General features: G+C 49.6%; 1 protein-coding gene across 10 annotated transcripts in view; it reads right to left on the bottom strand.

Moving 5' to 3' along the window:
* LOC119969166 (galactosylgalactosylxylosylprotein 3-beta-glucuronosyltransferase 1-like) overlaps positions 1-22,224 on the bottom strand; it is a 170,975-nt gene that overhangs the window by 13,956 nt on the left and 134,795 nt on the right. For all 10 annotated transcript variants that reach the window (XR_005461302.1, XM_038802397.1, XM_038802393.1 and 7 more), the window contains 3 exons: positions 21,424-21,950; positions 19,829-20,125; positions 2,530-2,644 (listed from right to left, as the gene is read on the bottom strand). Coding sequence is in view for 9 of the 10 variants with exons in the window: in XM_038802397.1 (XP_038658325.1) it covers positions 2,558-2,644; positions 19,829-20,125; positions 21,424-21,950 (911 nt within the window). In the remaining variant the exon portion in view is untranslated. The remainder of the gene's footprint in view (positions 1-2,529; positions 2,645-19,828; positions 20,126-21,423; positions 21,951-22,224) is intronic.

Raw genomic sequence — 22,224 nt, 5'->3', positions numbered from 1 at the left:
GCATCAATGCTTCACAGCTCCAGGGTCCCAGGTTCGATTCCCGGCTGGGTCACTGTCTGTGTGGAGTCTGCACGTCCTCCCCGTGTGTGCGTGGGTTTCCTCCGGGTGCTCCGGTTTCCTCCCACAGTCCAAAGATGTGCGGGTTAGGTGGATTGGCCATGCTAAATTGCCCGTAGTGTAAGGTTAATGGGGGGATTGTTGGGTTACGGGTATACAGGTTACGTGGGTTTAAGTAGGGTGATCATTGCTCGGCACAACATCGAGGGCCGAAGGGCCTGTTCTGTGCTGTACTGTTCTATTCTGTTCTATTCTATTCTACAACACTTGGAAATTCTTCCAGAGAATCGGGTCCTATATCTGTTAATTTCCTGTAAGACAATAAAAGTCTCTAGGCGGGATTTAACAAAATAGGAACAAAGTCCCATAGCGAACGTGTTTAGCCTCGTGTTTCCCAGCGCTCACCCCGGTTAGATACGGGACCACAGCAGGGCTCACACAGTCAAGGCCACACATAGCCTCATGTTGTGCACTGAGGAGCACCGCTCGCCAATACTCCTCAGTGTATCAAGACATCAGGACACCATTTTTAAATGATGCCTGGAATGAATGCAATTTCAACTACACTCAAGACGTCCAACACCATCCATGACAAAATATCCTGCTTGATTGGTACCCCATCCACCACCTCAAACTTTCATTCCCTCTGACACAATCAAACAGGGGCAGCCGTGTGCACTAACTACATGATGATCTGCAGCAATTTGCGTCCTTTAAAAGCACCTTCCAAATCCTTGATCTAAAGCACCTCGATGAACAAGGACTGCAAACGTATGGGAAAACCAACAACTACAAATTCCTCTCCAAGCCACACACCATCCTGACTTGGAAGTACATCACTGTTCCTTCACTGTTGCTGAGTCAAAATCCTAGAAATTCTTCCCTAATAGCACTATGGGCGTACCTATTGCAGTGGTTCAAGAAGTTGGCTCACCACCACTTTCATAAGGGCAATTGACTATTCACAAGCAATGCTCACATCCCATGAATAAATAAAATGTTCCAATCAATCTTTTTATACAGGCATTTATTGGCACTTCATACCTTATTCACACCAGCTAATCAATGGTATTCATTCAAAAACAGATAAGTATCAGCTTCTTTACAATCCATATTTTAAAAGTGAGTTCAATTGTACATTCCTCAAGGTGAGCAATGGAAATCCGATGAGTGAATGAAACATTTTTCAATTTATCAATGTTAGAATGAGCTGGTGAAGAGAGGTTCCTTCGCTGCATTACAGTAGTACAGCTTCACCTCAACTTCCTATCAATCATTCCCAAACATCTCAATTTCACGTCCGAGAACTATTTGTTCAGACAACTAATTTCATGCTAACTACTGAGTTGATGGCAGCCTTTTGGATGAGTGTTGATTCATGAATGAATTGACGCTGAGATCCCATCCTAAGTACATGGGCTAGATTCAGATCCAAATTCGAGAGACTTAGAGAGATTTTATACATGGAGCCATCAAGGATATAATTTATTTCACCGTTCTATGTACCATTCAGGAGTTGGACATTGCTAGGTGTCTCAAGGTCCCTGGCACACAGAAGCTGTTGCTGAACGGCGAGAATTCTGAACATGCTTGCCCTCTATGCAGACAGGATCTCCTCCAATCTTACATTTCAAGGTCCACATTCCCTCCCTGTCCCCTCATGTGACTGAAAATTAAACAGATTTTACCCCTTAGGAGATATCGTTTGGAGATGAAGTGATTCCAGCCTCACGTACAGTCAGAAAACGTTCTACTCCCTGTTGTAAAATTAGGCTAGATTTGCCTCTCAACAGCACTTCTCGATTTAGTCTCCCTGCTATGAAAAAAGAGGAAACCGTGCAAAAGTGCCAGTCAATACAAAGGCTGCTTGCGAGCTAGAGGAGAGCTACACTGGATAGGACTAGGTAATAGATATATCAGTGGCAGGGAGGAAGAGTAACCAGAGGTGGATATGTGATCAAATACACAGACCTATAGGGAAACAGAGTCAATTGCCACGTCTGCTATTCCGCAAAGTGAAATCAAGAGTTCAAGTGTTCAGTTGCACTACTCCAATGACCTCCAGGCAATGTCCCAACAGCATTTAATTCACTTTGATAAAATAAAAAATACTCAATAATGCCCATTCACTCCTCCATGTCTTTGTGAGTTTCACCCCCACAACCCAAAAAATGTGCAGGTTAGGTGGAATGGCCACGCTAAATTGCCCCTTAATTGGAAAAAAATAATTGGGTCCTCTAAATTAAAAAAAAATAATGCCCATTCATGTCTCCTCATGTTCAACTTGTTCAAAATGCCTATCCAAAAATGGTTAATGTTAAACTTTTCATTTAATGCTCCTTTCAACAATATTCCATTCAGGATTGTCGTTCTACCAGTTACATTGTCTCCCAGAGAGACCAAAAGAAAACATCTTTTAGAAAAATAGATAAATAGTAACTATTGTGCCTGCTGCAATAAAATGGAACTTACAGGAAATGGCCTCCCATCTCAATCTGGTTCACACCTCAACTCTTGGATCAGTGAATCCATTTTTTCCTTCATTTATTAGGACTGGCCTTTCAGTCCGAGTGTGCCACACCAGGATCTGTAAAGCAATCATCAAAAAAACAATGTCAGTGTGAACATTTTACTGTGTTTAGTGTGACACTGGCTGGAATTTTCCGACCGCTGCGATTCCCGCTGGCAGCGTACCTCCTCCCGCGGGTTTTCAGCAATGTCGAGTGGGTTTAATGGCAAATCCCACTGACAACCGGCGCAAAGACAGAACCTCACCACCAGGTAATGGTGCGCCACTGAGAAACATGCGACTGGGAGACCAGAGAATTCCACCCACTATAGTAAGACACACAAGAATTACTTCACCCGGAGAGTTTCCTGCCGTTTACTGTTCGACTGGGCACAAGGCATTTTTCGGTGATCTGTCCACCACAATCTATTTTTCCACCTTTTAAATGCCTGATAATTTGGAACCAAGTGTTATTAATGTTATTAAAGATCAGTAAAGAATAATAACCCCATTGATAGCTCCAGCTCTACTGTGCCCATTTTGTTTTTATCTTGGCAAAATATCATGGGCGCGATTCTCCGAAATGGAGATAGAGTGTTTGCGCCGTCGTGAAAGCTGTCGTGTTTCACGATGGTGCAAAATGGGCAAGGGAACCACTGGTGCGCTGGAGTGATTCACGCCGCTCCAGCCTCCCTTCTCGCCACCAAATGGGTGCCGCGCCAATCCACGCATGCGCAGTTGGGCCGCGCCAACCCGCAAATGTGCGGGGGACTTCCTCAGCATGCCAGCCCCGATGTAACATGGCGTGGGGGGTTCAGGGGCCGGCCGCGTAATAACATAGGGCCCGGGCTGGAGAAGCCGGCCTGCTGATCGGTGGGCCCCGATCGTGGGCCAGACCCCATCGGAGGTTCCCCCCCCGGTGAAGGAGTGCTTTTCCCCGCCTCACAGGCCGCCCCCCGACCCTACACGCAGAGTTGTTGCCGGCTGCGAGCAGGCGTGAACGGCGCCGGCGGGACTCTGCCATTTCCGTGTGGCCGCTCGGCCCATCAGGCCGGAGAATCGGCGGCCCGGCCGTGGACAGCGCACCGGTGCAAATGGCGCCGATGCTCTGCTCCTCAGAGAATCGCCTGCCTGCATTGGGCCAGCGCCACGGGAAAAAAATGGCACAAACGGCGATTCTCCCACATGGCGCAGCATGGGAGAATCCCGCCCCATATGTCTAACATGTGTGGACCTGGGTCTCACTTTAATTTATTTGCATGAGCAAATATTTAAATAACATATCTGTCCACAAAAATATTGTACTGTGAAATCATGGTGTGTAAACATTTAAATCCCCCCCTCCCCAGAAAAGTGCTGGACATATTAACTCCTGCCCCAATAGATCACGCAGTGTGTGACAGCTGCATTTAGACAAATTGCAACAAAATCTACAGCTGTTAAGTAATTAGATTTTAAACACACTTTTCCTTATTTCTCACTGAATAGTTCCCTCAAGTTTGGCTGGGAAAAATACAATGGGGTATGATTATATTTGAAGCTGTTTACAGCTTTTATCCTGAAGATTTTTGAGTTTTAAAATAATATTTTGATTGGATGTGGGCATTGCTGGCCTGGGCAGCATATATTACACATCCTAATTGTCCTGGAGGATGAACTGCCTTCTTAAACTGTTGCAGTCCATGTGATATACGTACACCCACAATGCAGTTAGGATGGGAGTTCTAGAATTATGGAACTAAGAACTTACGGAACTATGGTATTAATTTACTTTGATGTATATCTCATTTAATGTTGCTCTGAGGGTATCTATCAATCTTACTTCTTTCCCCTTGCAAGTAATCAGAATTCTGCATCCTGTATGAAATATAGGAACATAGACCCATGAATAGGCCATTCAGCCCATCAGGCTTATTCCACCACTCATTTGGAACATGGTTGATCTATATCTCAATCCTGTTTATGTTCCTATGAGCCTTATTCCTTGACTATCTTTTCTGAACAAAGGTTGTCAATATAATTATTTTAAATTTCATTTGACCTACCATCTACAACTTTTTAGAGAGTTCCAAATTTCCTTTCGGTGCCCTCACTCTTTAACATTGGGCGTGGTTTAACAGCTGTGTTGCGCCTGGCGTGGTTCCAGAAATATGGACCAGGCATAATGGCACCTGGGCGGGTCTCCCAGACCATTGGATATTCTGGGTGGTCAGGGGCAGGGTAGGGTGGTACTCTTCCTCTAGCACCCCGTCACCTTGGCACTGCCACCCTGGCACTGCTAAGGTGCCTTGGGCACTGCCAGGATGGAACTGCCAAAGGCCAGGGCCTGAGTGGGGGTATACCCATGAAAGGGGGGATGGGGGGGTATGAAGCGTAGGGGTGAAGGGCGGGTACGAATGGCCTCCTAAAGGTTGGGGGAGTGAAGGTTGGGGGTCCTGAAAGGGGGATGGGCGGAACGTGGAATGGGGAGGCCTGAAAAGGGAGGCCCCTCAGCGACATCATTACTTTGGGGGGGGGGGGGGGGGGGGGGGGGGGTGTAGTGCCCAAGTATGTGGAGTGGTGACATTGCCCATGGGTGAGGGTGTGGGGACCATCAAGTTCACTTAAAGGTTTGGGTACCCTTTCAAGATAGCAGTGCGATCTCAGAGGAGTCAGTCTCACCAGTGAGTTCAGCTCCCCACTGCTGAAAACATTTCAAGTGTGTGCTAGACTGGGGAGAAAAACCCCCAAGGCCCCAAAAAATGACTAAGGGTATGATCTAACCAAATAAAATCAGCGTCCAGCACTGGGAACAACACCACTATCTAGTGGCACCTTGTTATTATTTTGGGGTCCGGTGGGGAGCGAACCGTCAAGTGGAGCTCTGCAATTCAGCAAGAGATGAGGATATCATTATTGAATGGTGCCCAGATCTGTTGACCCCTCCGGCGTGACCCCGGAACCCCTCTAAGCCTCAACTAACCTGATGGGAAGTCCTCGCCCCCCCCCCCCCCCCCCCAACCACCACATACCAGTGGGGTGCCCGTGGCAAAATGCCAGTTTCACACCTTCCTGCTTCCAGTGCCACCTGGGCACTCTGGCAGCATGCAGTTGGCACTGCCAGGGTACCCCAGGTGACATTGCCAAGGTGCCAGCCTGGCAGTGTCATCTGGGAATCCTGACAGTGCCCGGTTGGTACTGCTCAGGTGGCACCCAAGTAGCACTGCCAAGGTACCCGGGTGAAATTGCCATGGTGCCAGGATGGCAATGCCAAGGGTGGCATCAGCAGTGTCAAGGTGTCAGCCTTGTCAGAGGCCATCCATGCAGGCACCTCTGGTCACCTGGGAGAGCTGTCAAGTGCCGATATAAATGGGAACCAGTACTAATTGGCACTCGGCTGGGGTCTCCTTGGCCAATAGAAGCTGGGTGGCTGTTCGACCCGGAATCGCACGGCCAAGTGGGTTTTTAAATTCACTTAACCGTGCGCCACAATGGGCGAGACCCAGATCGCAAATCTCGTGACAGCTGTCGGGAAGACCGGAGGAGGCCCCTCCCGGCCGTGTCCTGCCCCGATTCCATGGAATGGGCCCACCTGCAGCTGGTGATAAGATGAGGCCCGTAAGTGATCATCAATTAGCCACTTAAGGACCTCAACAGAGGGTGATGGGAAGGCAGTGGGATTCCAGTTCCTACTTAATCACAGGCCCTTCTCACCTCCAAGCTCGTCACCAGCAAGAATAGAAATTTTGATCCAGTGCCTGAAAACTGGCACAACCTTGAGAAGGAGCTTGCTGGTTTTTGAGTGGTACTTTTCAGGTCAGATGGTTTGGTCTGGCCGAGGCTCTGCATAACTTCCTCCCTTTGTATTCCAGTCGCCTTGGGCTAAACACCTTCATTCCATTAGCTTTTTGAATTACTTTTTGTACCCATGCGCTACTTTCAGAATATGGAGACATAAATCATTTTTGTCCTTCACATGCTCCTAGTTTCTAACCATTAAGAATATATTCCAATTTGTCTTTCTCTGATCCAATTCCACATTGAATTCCATCAGCCATAGGTCCGAGTATACAAACTCGGCCCCTCGAGCCTGTTCCTCCATTCAAGTTGTGCCGAATTCTTGGTCTGTCCATTATGCTTGGACACTTCCTATTGCCATCTATATATTTTGTTGTGCTTCCCAATTTAGTGCCATCTGCAAACTTGGATTTAGAACTCTCTACTCTTTCATCCCAGCTATTAATATATATGATTAAAATCTGCAGCCCCAAGTTGCTGGGGAACCTTCAAATCAGAGGTCATTTCATTTATTCCTATTCGCGGTTTACAGCCTCCCAACTAATAACTGCCAGGATTGTAATACTGTAGAGATGGTAGGGGTCTCACTGCCCGGATTCAACGGGGAGAGCAGCCTTGCTTCAGTGGGTGGTTGGAGCCAGGGCCACATTCTGTCGACAGCCAATTAAGTGACTGTTGCCAACACTGATGTCTGTATTAAGGATAGTGGCCTATGTCCGAGACCTGCTCGCCCGATCAGAGGGCAGGAAACACAGCAGCACCACCACTGGTGATGGTGATTGTTGGGGTTGTACCTGAAAGGTGAGGGTACATCAATGTCCGTGTGCCTTCAAAGTCAGCTAAGTGAGATTAGGGGTTGCTGGGACCAGATAGGCAGGCACCGGCAAGGGGGAGTGGCCATTGCTGCCTGAGTGTCTTCTGTGGCGTGCCAAAAAGGAGATCTCTTGCCATCCTTGGCGAAACACCAGAGGAAGCAAAACCAAAGAGGTCACCTGTGCTCCCCAACGAATAGCTTGTCAGCTACATTTCCTGCCACTGGCAAAAATGGCAGCATTCAATACGATCATGTTTGATCTGTATGTGGCCTTAACTCCACTTTCCTGTCTACTGTCAAACCCTCAACTCCCTCGTAGGTCAAAAATATATCCAGCTCAGCCTGAAAACATTAAATCCCTCAGAACCTGCCCTTTGAGTGAATTTCACACGAACAACCATATGAGGGATGAAATTTCTCTCCATTTCTGTCTGAAATTGGAGATCCATCGGCCGGATTCTCCGTTCCTGAGACTATGGGCGCGATTCTCCGAAATGGAGAGAAACAGCCGACGCCGGAGAATCGCCGGTCGCTGTGAGGGGCGTGGGGAGCGGAAAATCGTGCCGGGTGGGAGAATCGCGGGCGGGCCGGGTGAATCACGACACGCCGCCCTGGCACTCCCCGCGATTCTCCCACCCCCCCCCCCCCCCAAAATGGTGTGTCACGTTTTGCGACACACCGCTCGGAGAATCACCGCTCGCCGTTTCTCACGGCGACCGGCGATTCTCCGGCCCGGATGGGCCGAGCGGCCTAACGAACCCAACCGGTTCATGCCGGCGTCAACCACTCCTGGTCGCTGCCGGCATGAACATCGCGCGACCGGTAAGTGTGGGGCCTGTGGGGGGCGGAGGGAGGATCGAGCACCACGGGCGGGCTCAGGAGGGGACTGGCCCGCGATCGGTGCCCACCGATCGTCGGGCCGGCATCTCTAAGAGACGCATTCTTTTCCCTCCACCGCCCGCAAGATCAAGCCGCCATGTCTTGCGGGGCAGCGGAGGGGAAGACGGCAACCGCGCATGTGTGGGTTGGCGCCGGCCAACCTGCGCATGCGCGGCTGACATCACTTAGGTGCCGCCAGCCTAGTCATTCTCGGCTTGCCGCTTTGATGCAAGTGTCAAGGCCGGGCGCACGGGATTCACGCGCCGGCGCTCCTAGGAGAATAGGGGGCGAGGAGCGGCCTCTGACGCCGGAGTGAATCGCGCCCTAAGTGTTGATGCCGGGGCAGGATTCGTGGACTTCTATCACAGTAGAACTGGAGCCGCACCTGGACCAACTCAGTGACTGTTGAGGGGCTAGCACCAGCACCACATGGACCACAATCGATTCCAATGAGAAATGATGCAGGATTTGCGAGGTCCACGATTGTCACTCAGGAGGTTGACAAGCTGCAACCGCATATACACACTGCACTCCCCACATGCACCATCCCAGCCAACAAGATGGCAGCAAGACACACGGCCCCAAGATTCACCGGCGTTGAACTGGAGACCCTGCCAGTCGCCATGAAGGAGGTGGGCAATCCTATAACCAGGGTGGGAAGGAGGCTGCCAGCCGCCTCCATTTGCCAGGCCTGGAAGCAGGTGGCAGAGGTAGTCAGTTCCGATGGGCAACACCATCCGGACTGGCCTGCAGTGCTGGAAAAAACTGCACAATCTCCTCAGGGCAGACAGGGTGAGTAGGCAGCACTGTATCCCTGGTACTAACCCCCATCCCACACACCTATAACCCGACCCACCCCCACCCGGAGAGCAGCCAAATCCTACCATACATCTCATGCCAGCACCCATATCGGCCAACATGGCTGGGTTCCCTGGCCACTGAAGCCACCAACTACCCACCCTCTGGGCTGCATACGTTGGACTGTCTAATGCTGCGCGTTTTCTGTTTCCACATCCCCCCTTCCCAGGAGAAGGCCGCCCATACCCACCGGGAGCAGGACAAAGCTGGAGAGGGACCGCTGGACCTGTGGCCCCTCACAACAGCAGAGCAGAGGGCACTGGACATGGTCGTAGGGCCCGAGGAAAGGGCAGTCGCCGGGGTGGAGGTTGAGACCCCGCTGAGTTGCAGTCTCCGTCATGTGTGTCACCATCACTCCCCCTCACATCATCCCCACACCCACCACCAATCTCACACACACACCACCCTCATACTCACGACACCCCCACACCCCCGCTCCGCCATCACCACCACCGCCCCTACACTCACTCTCCAACATACTTCCACCATCGCACTCCCCTCCCCGGCCACAATGCAATCATGTCTTGTGTTTTCAGGAACTGCTGGTGATAGTGCGGGCCCTTCTGATGCCCCCCCCCACACACAACCCCAGATACAGCCAGAACCCCAGGTGCCAACCAGCACCGAAGATGACTCTGACATGGACGGGAACCATCCTCCCGGCCATGGATCAACATGTCTAAGGCCTGGGACACTCTGTTGAGATGGTGGTAGAGGCCCAAGACAGGGCTACCCTATCACAGGCAGCCCTGTGCCAGGGCCACCTGGACATTGCAGCGAAGCTCCTGAGTGTGGCCCAATCACAGCGAGCCATGGCTGAGAGCAGCGGCAGCATTGCCCAGCTCTGACCGACGTGGCACAAACACAATGGGAGGTGACCCTGTCCCAGAAGGAGATAGTGCAGACTCTGGTTGATGTGGCACAGACCCAGAAGGTGGTGCCACAGTCGCAGTGCGATGTGGTGCAGTCATAGAAGGAGGTGGTCCACTCCCTGTGCTCCATGGCAGCAAGCATGCAGACCCTAGTCGAGACCCCAGCGGGCCTCCAGGACTGGCAGCGCCACGTGATGTGGGAGCCTCAGGAGTTAACTCTGCTTTCACCCCTTTCCCATGTAGTAATCCGGGGGCATTGGGCACCCCGAGGGAGGAGGAGGAGGTGATGGGGCCCGTGCCAGTGACTCCCGCAGGGGACGTGCCGGAACAGCAACACCTTAGACTTTTCCGCCACCCCTCCCTCCTGTCCCAGGCGTATCACATGGACAGTGGGCAGAATAGGGCAGCACCATGCCACCTGGGACAGGTGGCCAGTCCCATCCAAGCAGGATCGCCCCATAAGACGGCTGCCATAGGGGACCCAGGTTTCAGGGCAGGAGTCGCAGCAGGCTGCCTTCACTCCTGATGTACCATCTGGGGATTCACCGAGACAGAGTTAGGGCCTATAAAGCCAGAAAATTAGACACCAGTTAAGTTGGCATGGGTGCAGGACAGTTTAACGATAGGGCTAGGCACTAATCTATATGTTTCCACATTAAACACCTATGCACAACGTTACTGCCTTCTCGGTGCTTTGTCAGAAGGGTGCGAGGGGTGGGCTGTTACTGCCAACCCATGACCTGCACCCCCGTGCAACAGGTATGCATCACGGATGGGCTTTCAGGTGGGGGGGGAGGCGTATGGCCAAGGCGGAGGGGTGTGTGGTGGGATGCGGTGTCTGTGCCACTGCTCAGTCCCCCCCCTCTCTCTCCCCCCCGCCCCCCCCCTCAGTTAGTGAACCCGGAGGCGATCAGTGCGTTCCGTGCGAGTTGGCCCAACCACACACTTTTTGTGACCTCCCGTGATTGCCCGGGCCCCATGTCCTGTCCATCCTTGCCCGCCCCGCATCCTCCCTGTCAGACAAAGACTGACGTTCAACTTCCTCTTTTAGCACATCGCTCTTCTGTTGCACAGTGTTATGGAGGCTGCAGCAGGCTACCACGGCGTGGGCGACCCTCCCAGCGCGACGCCCCCCCCCCCCCCCCCCCCCCCGAGCGGTCCAGGCATCTGAACTGTATCTTCAGGAGGCCGAAGCACCACTCAATCATGCCTCTGGTCGCAGCATGGGCATGGTAGCAGGTCTCCGCGTTGGTCTGTGGCCCCCAGATAGGAATCGTCATTCACAACCGCAGTGGATAACCTCTATTGCCCAAGAGCGAACCCCGCAGGTGCAGAGCACCTCAAAGAGGCTAGGAATTGTTGAGTGTGCCAGGATAAAGGCACCGTGCACTCTGTCCGGGTACCGGGCACAGGCGTGCATGATGCGCACCTGATGGTCACACTCCAGCTGCACCTCCATCGTGTGGAACCCTTTGGTTTGTGTAGAGCAGCCTGTCATCTGCAAGTGCTCATAGGGGGACTTACACATCCCGGCGATTAGCCCCTGGACTCATGTCATCGCAGCAATGGTGGCCAACCCCGTTGCCTCGGCATCCTGGTGGGCTCGGTTCATATTGAAATTGATGTATTGTGCCGACTGGGCATATAGGGTTTCTGTGGCAGCATGGATACACCTGTGCATTGAGCTCTGCGAGATCCCATAAGGGTGCCCACTCGGCGCCTGGAAGGAGCTCGGGGTGTAAAAGGACAGGGCGACCATCACCTTGCTAGGTGTGCCATGATCCAGCAGATATGTCGCATTATCCTCCTGCTCAGCCAGAGCCTTTTGACAGCATGCCCAGTCCAGCAGGTCCTCAGTTTAGCTCACTGGGCTAAATCGCTGGCTTTTAAAGCAGACCAAGCAGGCCGGCAGCACGGTTCGATTCCCGTATCAGCCTCCCCGGACAGGCGCCGGAATGTGGCGACTAGGGGTTTTTCACAGTAACTTCATTGAAGCCTACTCGTGACAATCAGCGATTTTCATTTCAAATAACAGGCGCTGCCGGTACACGCGAGGCCTCATCAGGTGCCTCCTTTGCACTTCCTCCTAGTCGGTCTGTTGGGTGGCCGGCTCTCCATCCTCAGCGACGGCCTCCTTTGTTGCTGCAGCTTTCTCCTCCTTGAGCAGCTCCAGCTCGTACAGCATCCCCCATGGCGAGGAAGCAGGCCGCCATTGCTGGTTGTAAACCCCCTGTCTGCAGAGGGTGAAAGGCCGACATGTTAGCATGGTGCGTACCCCCCATGTCCAACCAGATCCGGTCGGGCTACACGGTTGGCACTGTGGACCCTGTCTCCGCATGTCCCACCCTCCCCCTTCTCCGCACTCCTGACCTCGTCGGAGCCCAGCACCTTGGAGGCCCCTGGTGCCCGTCCCTGCTTCCAGGGCTACCATTGGCTGGCACTGCGCTTGCCAGCGGTATGCTCTGTGGCTCTCGTCTGGCGCCACCCAGTAGGGGCTGATGTCGGCATTGCTGGTGGCGGTTGGGGGGGATGGTATCATAGAGTCATATAATTTACAGTGCAGAAGGAGGCCAGTTGGCCTATTGGGTCTGCACCGCTCCTTGGAATGAGCACCCCACCCTCTCCCCGTAACCCAGTAACCCCACCTAATCATTTTGTGGACATTACGTGCAATTTAGCATGGCCAATCCACCTAACCTGAACATCTTTGGACTGTGGGAGGAAACCGGAGCACCCAGAGGAAACCCACGCACACAAGGGGAGAAAGTGCAGGCTCCGCACAGACAGTGACCCCAGCCGGGAATCTAACCTGGGACCCTGGAGCTGTGAAGCAATTGTGCTATCCACTGTGCTACCATGCTGCCCTAATGGTGTGGTGGAGGATGGGGTGCGGAGGGTGGTGAGATGGAAGGTGGGGGTTGGGTGCGGGAGTGGTGGCCGTGGGCACCCATACTGCCGGTCGCACTCTACAGAACCAGGGGCCAATGTGGGTGGTCAGTGGGATGCGCAGCAAGATGACTACCTTGCAGGCCATGGCAATGGTGGTCCATGCCAGGTCCCGTGAAGGGTCATCCCAGCCCCATGGCCTGTTATCCCCTCCCCTCCCCCCCCTCCCCTGGCCATGGCAGGGACTCCCCCATCGCACTCCAGCCAGTGTTAGGACTGGCAACCCATGGTCGTGCCTCTCCGTATCCTACCCCCTCTCTCTCCCTTATCAGCAATGCCACCTGTTTGTCGATTTTTAGAATCACAAGTGAACCTCACTGCCGGAAATTCCCCCCCACCCCCCCCCCCCAGTGGAGGCGGAGAATCACGGAGGCCCCAGAACATACCGGGTCAGGCCAGCTAATGATATGCAAACGCCGTTTACTGTATGTGCCGAGTGGAACACATTGACTCCGCTGTCAATGCACCGGAGAATTGCGATTTGACGTGAACCCGCCATAATTTCGGCGTCAAACCCAATTCTCCGCCCAATCGCCTTTCCCAATTTTGGCGTCGGCTGACAGAGAATTCCGTCAAGTTGCTCCCTAGTTCTAGTCTCTCTTGCGAGGGAGAATATCCTGTCAGCATCCACCCTGTCAAACCCCCTCAAAATCTTGTATGTTTCAATAAGATCATCTCTCATTCTTCTAAACTCCAATGATTATAAGCCTAATCTGCTCAACATTTTCTCATAAAACAGCTCCTCACCCCAGGAATAAACCTAGTGAATCTCCTTGGAACTGGTTTCAATGTAAGTATTTTCCTCCTTAGGTAAGGAGACCAAAACTATACACAGTATTCTAAATGTGGTCTCACCAATGACCTGTACAGTTAGTTGTAGCAAAGACTTCCCTACTTTATATGCCAGCCCCCTTGCTACAAAGGCCAATATTCCATTTGCCTTCCTAATTACTTGCTGGACCTGCATACTAGCCTTGAGGGGGGAAGATAAGTCTTGGGGATAGGGTGGAGAGGTTTTGGGCAGTTTATGGAAGGGGTGGGAAGGTGAGTTTCAGCAAGCAGATGGGTAGCAAGAAAGGGACATTGCGCAAAGAGCACCACTGAAGATAGTAATCCCCTTCCTTCATGTCTTTGTAAAATGTTCTTTAAAAAATACTGCCCACTCCCACCTGAATTCCCATACCAATTGTGTTATGGTGTGGGGAACATATTATTGGGGTCAATTGGTTGATCAGAAGCTCAGTTCACCCTTGGTTATTTCTTTAAATATGGTAGGCAGGTTGCCAATTCCGGCACCTGCCCACCTATCATGTTTTGAGAGTGAGTTTGTGTGTGGACGGGAAGGTGATATGGTTGGCACCTACAGCGTGTGTTTTCAACAGGGGGCCCATAAAATGTAACTTATTCATAATTTGCTTCCTATCTATCTTTGTATTGTCAGCAAACCTGGCAACACAGCCCGTCCCTTCATCATCCAAGACATTCATATAGATCATAAATAGTAGCTATTCTAGCACTGCTCCCTGTGCCCCTCCACTAGTTACAGTTTGCCAATCTGAAAATGACCCATTTGTGCCTACTCTGTTTCCTGTTCATTAGTGTTTTGGGAAATGAATATATTTTGTAAAATTTAGAGTACGAGCACATGTTAGACAAATGTTTATACCCAGTGACTCTTACACACCATAAGGTCAATATCAGTAGCATAAGTTTTCTGACGAACTTTGTATCCCTCCTGACCTAAATTGAGTCAGAACAGATTATAAAGGGAAAGATGGATAGTCTCTAGCTACAAGAAGAAAACCCTGCTTCGGGTGAAAAGTTTAAAATAAAACTATGAACAGAATCTTACCAGAATATGGCAAAGTATAATGCTCAGACAGAAAGCTGGTGTGTAACTCTCCAATTGCACAGACCAGTTTTCTCATGGAATCTTGAGCCCCTTCGACTAAAATAAATGAGTGCGTGTAGTTTACATGGTTAGTCTGATGAGACAGGGCTTCAGAGAGTCTGTAACAGTCTCCAAAGAGATCAAGGCACCACCTTTAAAGTGCGCGCTGATCAACGCTGCAGCCTAACGGCCCCCAGCCCCCATCACTGATGTAATGGAGGCTCCCCAGCCCAGAATCTTTGACAGCATTCCTCTCCTTAGCCCCTCCCCCAACATCCACTGCCAGCATTGAACCCACCCCCCAACACCGCGAAAGTATAGCCGGCACTCTGCCTGCACGACACATCAATGCCCCTCACCCCATGGGGCTCCCACTAGGCCCCGCCCCCAACAACCTGGCAGTGCCAACCTGTGCCAGCAGGCATGTCCCTCTTCCAACCCTCTCCCAGGGGCTCCATTTCGCGTTGTGTCCCCGGAGGGATTCCTTTGACTGCCTCACGCCTGTTGTAAATCTTGCCATCGTGATGTCATGTGGGCGTGGTATGAATATTTTGTGATGGTGGATCATTTGGCGGGGGAACCGCTAATAATATTTAAATCCGTTCAAATTTCTTAAACTGAGATTCACACCCTTTGTGGGCATGAAACTCGTGACGCCACTGGCAAGGATCGAGGAAAATCCGGAAATGGGATCTCTCTGGGTGAACTGACGTTTCCGATTCTTGTCAGGTTTCCACCCACGCCACCGATCCCATTCATGACGCTGTGGGCTCAAGATCTCGCACTATATGTAGACAAGATTGGAATTTAAACAATGTTCTGTATATGTGATTAACTGTATAAATATAGTGGAAATCTGTGACTTGATGTGAGTTCTGTATTAAAGATTTCTAAGAAAGGTGGCATAGTGGCGCAGTGGTAGCACTGGTGCCTCACAGCGCCAAGGACCAGAGTTTGATCCCAGCCCCAGGTCATTGTCCATGTGGAGTTTGCACATTCTCCCCATGTCTGCACTGGTCTCACTCCCACAACCCAAAGATGTACAGCGTAGGTGGATTGGCCACGCTAGTTTCCCCCTTAATTGAAAAAAAAAGATCTCCAAGAGAGTCCTCTCCTTGCATGCTTGAATGAACGATTATAACCTGTACCGAAGTCTCGTTTGTAGAGATCGACCACAACATTTAGCCAATCCTCCATCCTTGCTAACATATCACCCCAAATTCATGAACTCTTCTTCAGTAACCTTTTCCATGGCAGCTTATCGAATGCCATTTGGAAATCTAAATACACTACATCTACAGGTATTCCTTCATCCACCCTGCTTGTTACATCCTGAAAGGTCTCTAATTAATTTTTCAAACATGAATTACCTTTCACAAAACCGTACCGACTTTGCCTGATTATATTAAGATTTTCCAAGTATCCTGCTACTACCTCCTTAATAATGGATTCCAGTTTTTCCCCCAAAACAGATGTTAGGCTATCTGGCCTATAGTTTCTTGCTTTCTGACTTACTCTTTTCTTGAATAGAAGTGTTACATTTGTGGTTTTCCTATTTACCGTAGTCTTTCCAAAACCTAAGGAGATTTGGAAGATAACTACCAATGCACCCACTATCTCTGCAGCCACTTCTTTTAGGCCCATAGGATGCAGGCCGTCAGGTTTAGGGAACCTGTCAACCTTCTATCCCATTTGTTTTCCTAGTACTTTTACTCTGGTTATCATTAGCATTTGAAATCCTCCCTCCCTTTTGCCTCTTTATTTTTGTACTATGCTAAGGGTTAGGGTTAGGCCTCTAAGAGACCAATGCTTTCGCTACTTGTTTCCTTTTTATATAGCTGCAGATGCCTTTTCGGTCTGTTTTCATATTTTGGGTTAATTTTTTTTGTAATCCAATTTTTTCCTCTTTATTTTTAAATAATTCTTTGCTGGTTTCTGAAGTTTTCCCAATCTCTGGCCGACCATTAATTTTTGCAGCAATTCGTATGCAATTCTGCTGCTAATGATGGCCCACAGCATCTCAGGCATGCAGAGATTTGAGTTACGAGATCTGTGCTGAATCTATTCCATTTACCACGGTGGTAGTGCCACACAACTCAAAATGGGCTTCTCGCTGGTGCCAATCATGAGTCACCCGAGTCGCCATGCCTGGCAGGCTCTGGGCGTGACGCAGATAATTATATTTAAATGACCAATTAAGCTCATTTAAATATGCATGGCTCGTTTGAAGCCGCATGCTGCCAGGAGTCACCAGTTGCAGCGGCGAGGCCTCACTCGGACACTGATTAGTTCTGGCCTCCACAATTGGGACCAGGCATGATGGCCACGCTGGGGAGCTCAGAAGGCATTGAAGCCTGAGTGACTGGAACAGGCCAGTTTGGATGGGGCAGTGCCCAGGTGCCAGGATAGGGGGGAGCAATGCCTAGGAAAGAGGAATCATAGAATTTACAGTGCAGAAGGAGGCCATTCGGCCCATCGAGTCTGCATCGGCTCTTGGAAAGAGCACCCTACCCAAGGTCAACACCTCCAACCTATCCCCATAACCCAGTAACCCCACCCAACACTAAGGGCAATTTTGGACACTAAGGGCAATTTATCATGGCCAATCTACCTAACCTGCACATCTTTGGACTGTGGGAGGAAACCGGAGTACCCGGAGGAAACCCACACACACACGGGGAGGATGTGCAGACTCCGCACAGACAGTGACCCAAGCCGGAATCAAACCTGGAGCTGTGAAGCAATTGTGCTATCCACAATGCTACCATGCTGCCCATAATGATGATGATGAGGTGAAGGGGATGTATAAAAGAGCATCATGAACGGTGTGTGGGTGATGGGGGAACCTGAAAGAGGGAGAACTGAAAGAGGGGGGCCTAAATGTGGGGGGCCCTTAGTGACCCCATAGTGCCCACTTGGGGGTGGGGGGGAAACAATGCTCCGATGCCCACAAGGATGGATGAGTGTGGGGACAGGGACACCCTCATGCCTGGGTGGTGGGGGAGGCCTCACGCTAACCTTGAGGGGGGAAGGGTTGCCCCTTGGTGGTCGAGGGTTGGGAGTGTTGTCCATATCTGCAGGGGGATGCAGGCCTTGATGGGGGGTGGGAGCCCTGCAACCTCACTTTGAGATTCGGGCACACTTTCAAAATGATGCCCTGATCTCTGAGGAGCCGGTCTTGCTGATGAGTTTAGTTTCCCACTGCAGAAAAAAAATGTAATTGTAGGATTTACCACTGAGAAACTCCCCAAGCTCCAAAAAATTACTAAATGTGGGTGGAGACTGAACTGGATCTCACCAAATACTGTGGCATGAATCACGTCACCTAACTGGTCCAAATGACACTTAGGGCTGTATTTGTCCACCCCTTCCGCCGCAAGATCGCCATGGGCTGGACACGGACCATGTAAAGGTCTATTGATCTGGGGTGGGAATGTCCAGTCGCCAGGAGGGCGCAGCCAGAGAATTCCCCCCTTGTATGGGTGAATCGTGCCCTTCACCTCCACAAAAAGTGCGGTGGTCACTCCTACTAATGTTGTTATAGACACATGCATCTCCGACATGTATGACAACAAGGTCTGGGTGACTTGTCCCTCTTGTTGGTTCCTCACTACATGCTACAGGCCCAGTCTAGCAAATATATCCTTCAGGACTCAGTCAACTTAGTCAGTAATGCAGTTACGAAGCCAATCTTGATGAAGGCAGTGAAGTCCCCCACCGGGAGTACATGCTGTTCGCTTATCACCCTCAGTGCTTCTTTCAAGTGTTGTTCAACATGAGGGAGCATTGATTCAGCTGCTGAGGGAGAGTGATAGGTGGTAACCTGGTTTCTTTGCCCATGTTTGGCCTGATGCCATGAGACTTCATGGGGTCTCTAGTCAATGTTGAGGACAGCCAGAGCAAATCTCTCTCGACTATATACCATAGTGCCGCCTGCCACCTCTGCTAGATATGTTGTGTTCTACCAGCACAGCTATCGGCACATATGGTGATAGAGGAGTCTAGAACGGTGGCTGTAAGGATTGATTCGATGTGTATGACCATGTCAGGTTACTTCTTGACTAGCTTGTGGAACAGCTCTCCAAATTTTGGCATAAGCCCCCAGATGTTAGTATGGAGATGTTAGTATGGAGCCCAGGGTCACCAGGGCTGGCTGTGCTATTGTCATTTCCAGTGTCTACGTTGATGCTGGGTGATCTGTTCAGTGTTATCCCTTTTTCACTTATCTGCAACGGTTTAGTACCACTGAGTGGGTGCAAGGCCATTTCAGAGGACATTTAAGAGTCACCTACAAAGATATGGATCTAAAGTCAGAGGTCCGGACATGTAAGGACTGCAGACGTCATCCACTAAAGGAAATTATTGAACCACAATGAGTTTTTACGACAACCGATGATCACTTCACGATCACCATTACTGAGACTACCTTTCAATTCAAATATATTAATTCATTAAATTAATTAATTCATTGAATTTAAATTCTGCCAGCTGCCATAGCAGTATTTGAACCTGAGTCCCAACAACATTAGCCTGGGCCCCCGGATTGCTAAAGCGGTGACATTACCTCTGCACGACTATCTCCCTCTGCATTGTCAAACTCTTTGAAGAGAGGAAGAAGGTTTGCAAGCTTGAAGACTATGCCTTACAACCATCATGCATGACAGTTTGCCATAACATGCTGTGTGCCAGGCTGGGTCAAAATTAACTCAAGGTCATGCCTAAACCAGGCCTACTTCTGCAGTCAGAAACCATCTTTCTACCATTACCGGGCCTGCTGGTTATTGCGTACACCAATTAAAAGCTGTTAAACCACTACAGAGGTGTGAAACAGTTATTGTCAAATGTAAATCAGCACAGAGCAGAACAGTGGCAGAAAGCTAACAGAGGAGCACATTTGGGATTCCATGTGAGGAATGCTTTCAATAATGGAAAGCAAAACCCAAACGGCTGGCTCATTGCATTTGCGTACTAAACACATCACTCATACCGCTGACACTATTCCTGGTGCAATGGGAGGAAAACATCCATCACACACTGTGTTTTCCCATGTTGTTTACTTTACACATTGACTTAAAACCTGCAGTGTAGGTGGGCAGTTTTACTCAGATTGAATTTCAGTTCATAATATGTTGTTACTAGTTTATAGAGTGATACGCGCTCAACAGGTTTGGGTGAGTAAGAATAAGGTCCGTGTTAATTAAATCCCAACTGGAACGTTACTCTACTTTAGTGCAATTTGAAGCTTTAGGCTCCAGCTCTTTTAAAGTTACAAGTTCCCGCAACAAGCTGGTCTCCTGGTATCCTCCCTTGACTCCGTACAGCTGGAAGTTGGCTGAAGATTTCATCAGTATCAACTTAACGTTGATTGCAAAACCTGCCATATCGATAGCAAAAGGTCTATTTGGGTCAAAGACAGTTTTCCAGCCGACGACCTTTCCTGCAGTGTTCACTTTGGGAGACTCAAACAGCAGTCCACCAACGAAAGCTACAGGCCATACTGAAACCTTTTTTGTAAATCGCATCTGAAAAATATAAATAAGAGGATGAATTATCTACACTTTGCAACGGGTGTTTTTTCAGAGCTGTGTGTCTTTATTAGAGTTGATAAGACTTTTTGCTGCTTGAAAATGTAAAATTAAAAACAGACTATTTTTTGAATATCCCGTTAACTGCTGAGCAAGTCTGTTTACCTAGCAATGCAAGACTGACAGTCTGAAAGTACATCTGTCTTTGATGCTGATGGCTGCTTGCCTACTTGTCTATTTTAAGTCTTTGAACTATTCAAAGACTGTTCGATTTGCGTAGTATCACGTAGCCTATTCTGAAAATTCCTAAGTCTGTTTTCATCTGTAAATCATGTGGCTCTTATTTCAATAAAAAAACACCTATTTTGAGGTATTAAATTGTCCCTAGAAATACTGACTGCCGAAGGTGAATTCCAGCTAAACATAACCTTTGTTCAGCACTGTTGCCTCACAGAGCCGGGTACCTGGGTTTGATTCCAGCCTCGGGTGACTGGGTACAGTTTGCACGTTCTCCGTGTGTCTGCGTGGGTTCCCTCCGGGTGCTCCAGTTTCCTCCCACAGTCCAAAGATGTGTAAGTTCACTGGGGTCATGGGTTTACAGGGATAGGATGGGGGGGTGGAGCTAGGTAGTGTGCTCTTTCGGAGGACCGGTGCAGACGTGATGGGCCAAATGGCCTCCTTCTGCACTGTTGAAGTTCTATGGTTCTAAACTGACCCTGGCTTTTAATGTCACTGTCAATAATTAGCATCAAAGCAGCCAAATTATATTTGTATTATTTTCTCCAATTTTGTTCTCCCGAAGTTAGCCCTCTGTACTAATTCCACATTCATTGATAATAACAATTGGGCTGGACTGTTGAATCCAAACATTACTCCAAAGTTATGTTCAACGCTCACCCTTTCAGAGCTAAACTCTGTAATATGTAACAGAATCTCTCTTCATCCCCACAAACTAACATTGATGAAACTCGCACTTGTGAGACCCAAACAGCAGCAAAGTCAAGGACTTCAATTCAACTTTCTTTACAGGAACTGAACACCACAGCCTTGTAACTATTGACCTGCCCCTTCATTATTGTTCGATTAACACAGTAGTTATTTTTTTATCTCAGCAAATGGTTGAAATAACAAGTTGACATGACTACCTTACTAATAGGAATACGTTACTAGTATTTGTTAGATGTTCATTGTGATGGCACGCCGCCTGTAATAAACAATACAATACATTGACTGTGGTGAACAAAGGCTATAAGTCAGCAGTCATACAAAGATTGTCTTAAATAAAAAGGAAGCACCTCCTCAAAGAGTTCCAAACTGTAAGTGTTGTCATCATCAGCAAAGTAAACCACGCCCTCTGTTGAGTCATTAGGGCTCAAACTGTCTCTCAACCATTGCAGGCCCAAGTTTCTTTGCAAAGTCCCCCTTGGAGTGCGGGAGGATGATTTACTGAGGCCTAGCTTCACGCTCTTTGGGCTTTGAACATTCAAGTGGGTGAAGTTCAATCCATTCTTTTCTAGCAGCAGCGCTACTAAACCGGTCCTCCGTGGAGAATCCTCAACCACAATCCAATGCAGGTTCCGTACGTGGAGGAAAGTGTTAGCCAGCCTGGTCAGCTCTGCTTTCTGAACTGGCCTAGTATAGGTTGGTGTTATGACATAGATGGTTGGTAAAGACTGCGACCATTGGGGTGGTCTTGTGTATATGTATTCCAGTTTTATGACCTGCTGAGTAAGTATTGCATCCTGGTGTACACAGCCACTTGGTTCCTCTTTATTCTGGGAGCTGTTGACAAGGGCTCGTTTAGTTCCATTGTCAGGCTCCTCTGAAAAGGAAGAAAGAAGAGACAGTCAAGTTGATTGCTGAGGTATTCTAAACAGCATCATTAATGGAAGAACAAATTGCCATGGATACTGGAGCTTTGAAATTAAAACTGAAAAATGCTGGAAACACTCAGCAGGTCAGGCAGCATCTGTGGAGGGAAACAGAATTTTACGTTTCAGGGCAAGATGACCTTTCATCAGAGCTGAAGGAAGATAGAAAGGTTTTGGGATAGTGAAGGGGAAATGATGCAGAAAGGACAAAAGGGTAGAGGACAG

This window comes from Scyliorhinus canicula, chromosome 7 (assembly GCF_902713615.1).
Source record: "Scyliorhinus canicula chromosome 7, sScyCan1.1, whole genome shotgun sequence".
Taxonomy (NCBI): Eukaryota; Metazoa; Chordata; class Chondrichthyes; order Carcharhiniformes; family Scyliorhinidae; genus Scyliorhinus; species Scyliorhinus canicula.
Note: the sequence above shows the minus strand (reverse complement) of the source record. Positions and strands in the feature narration are given on the sequence as shown.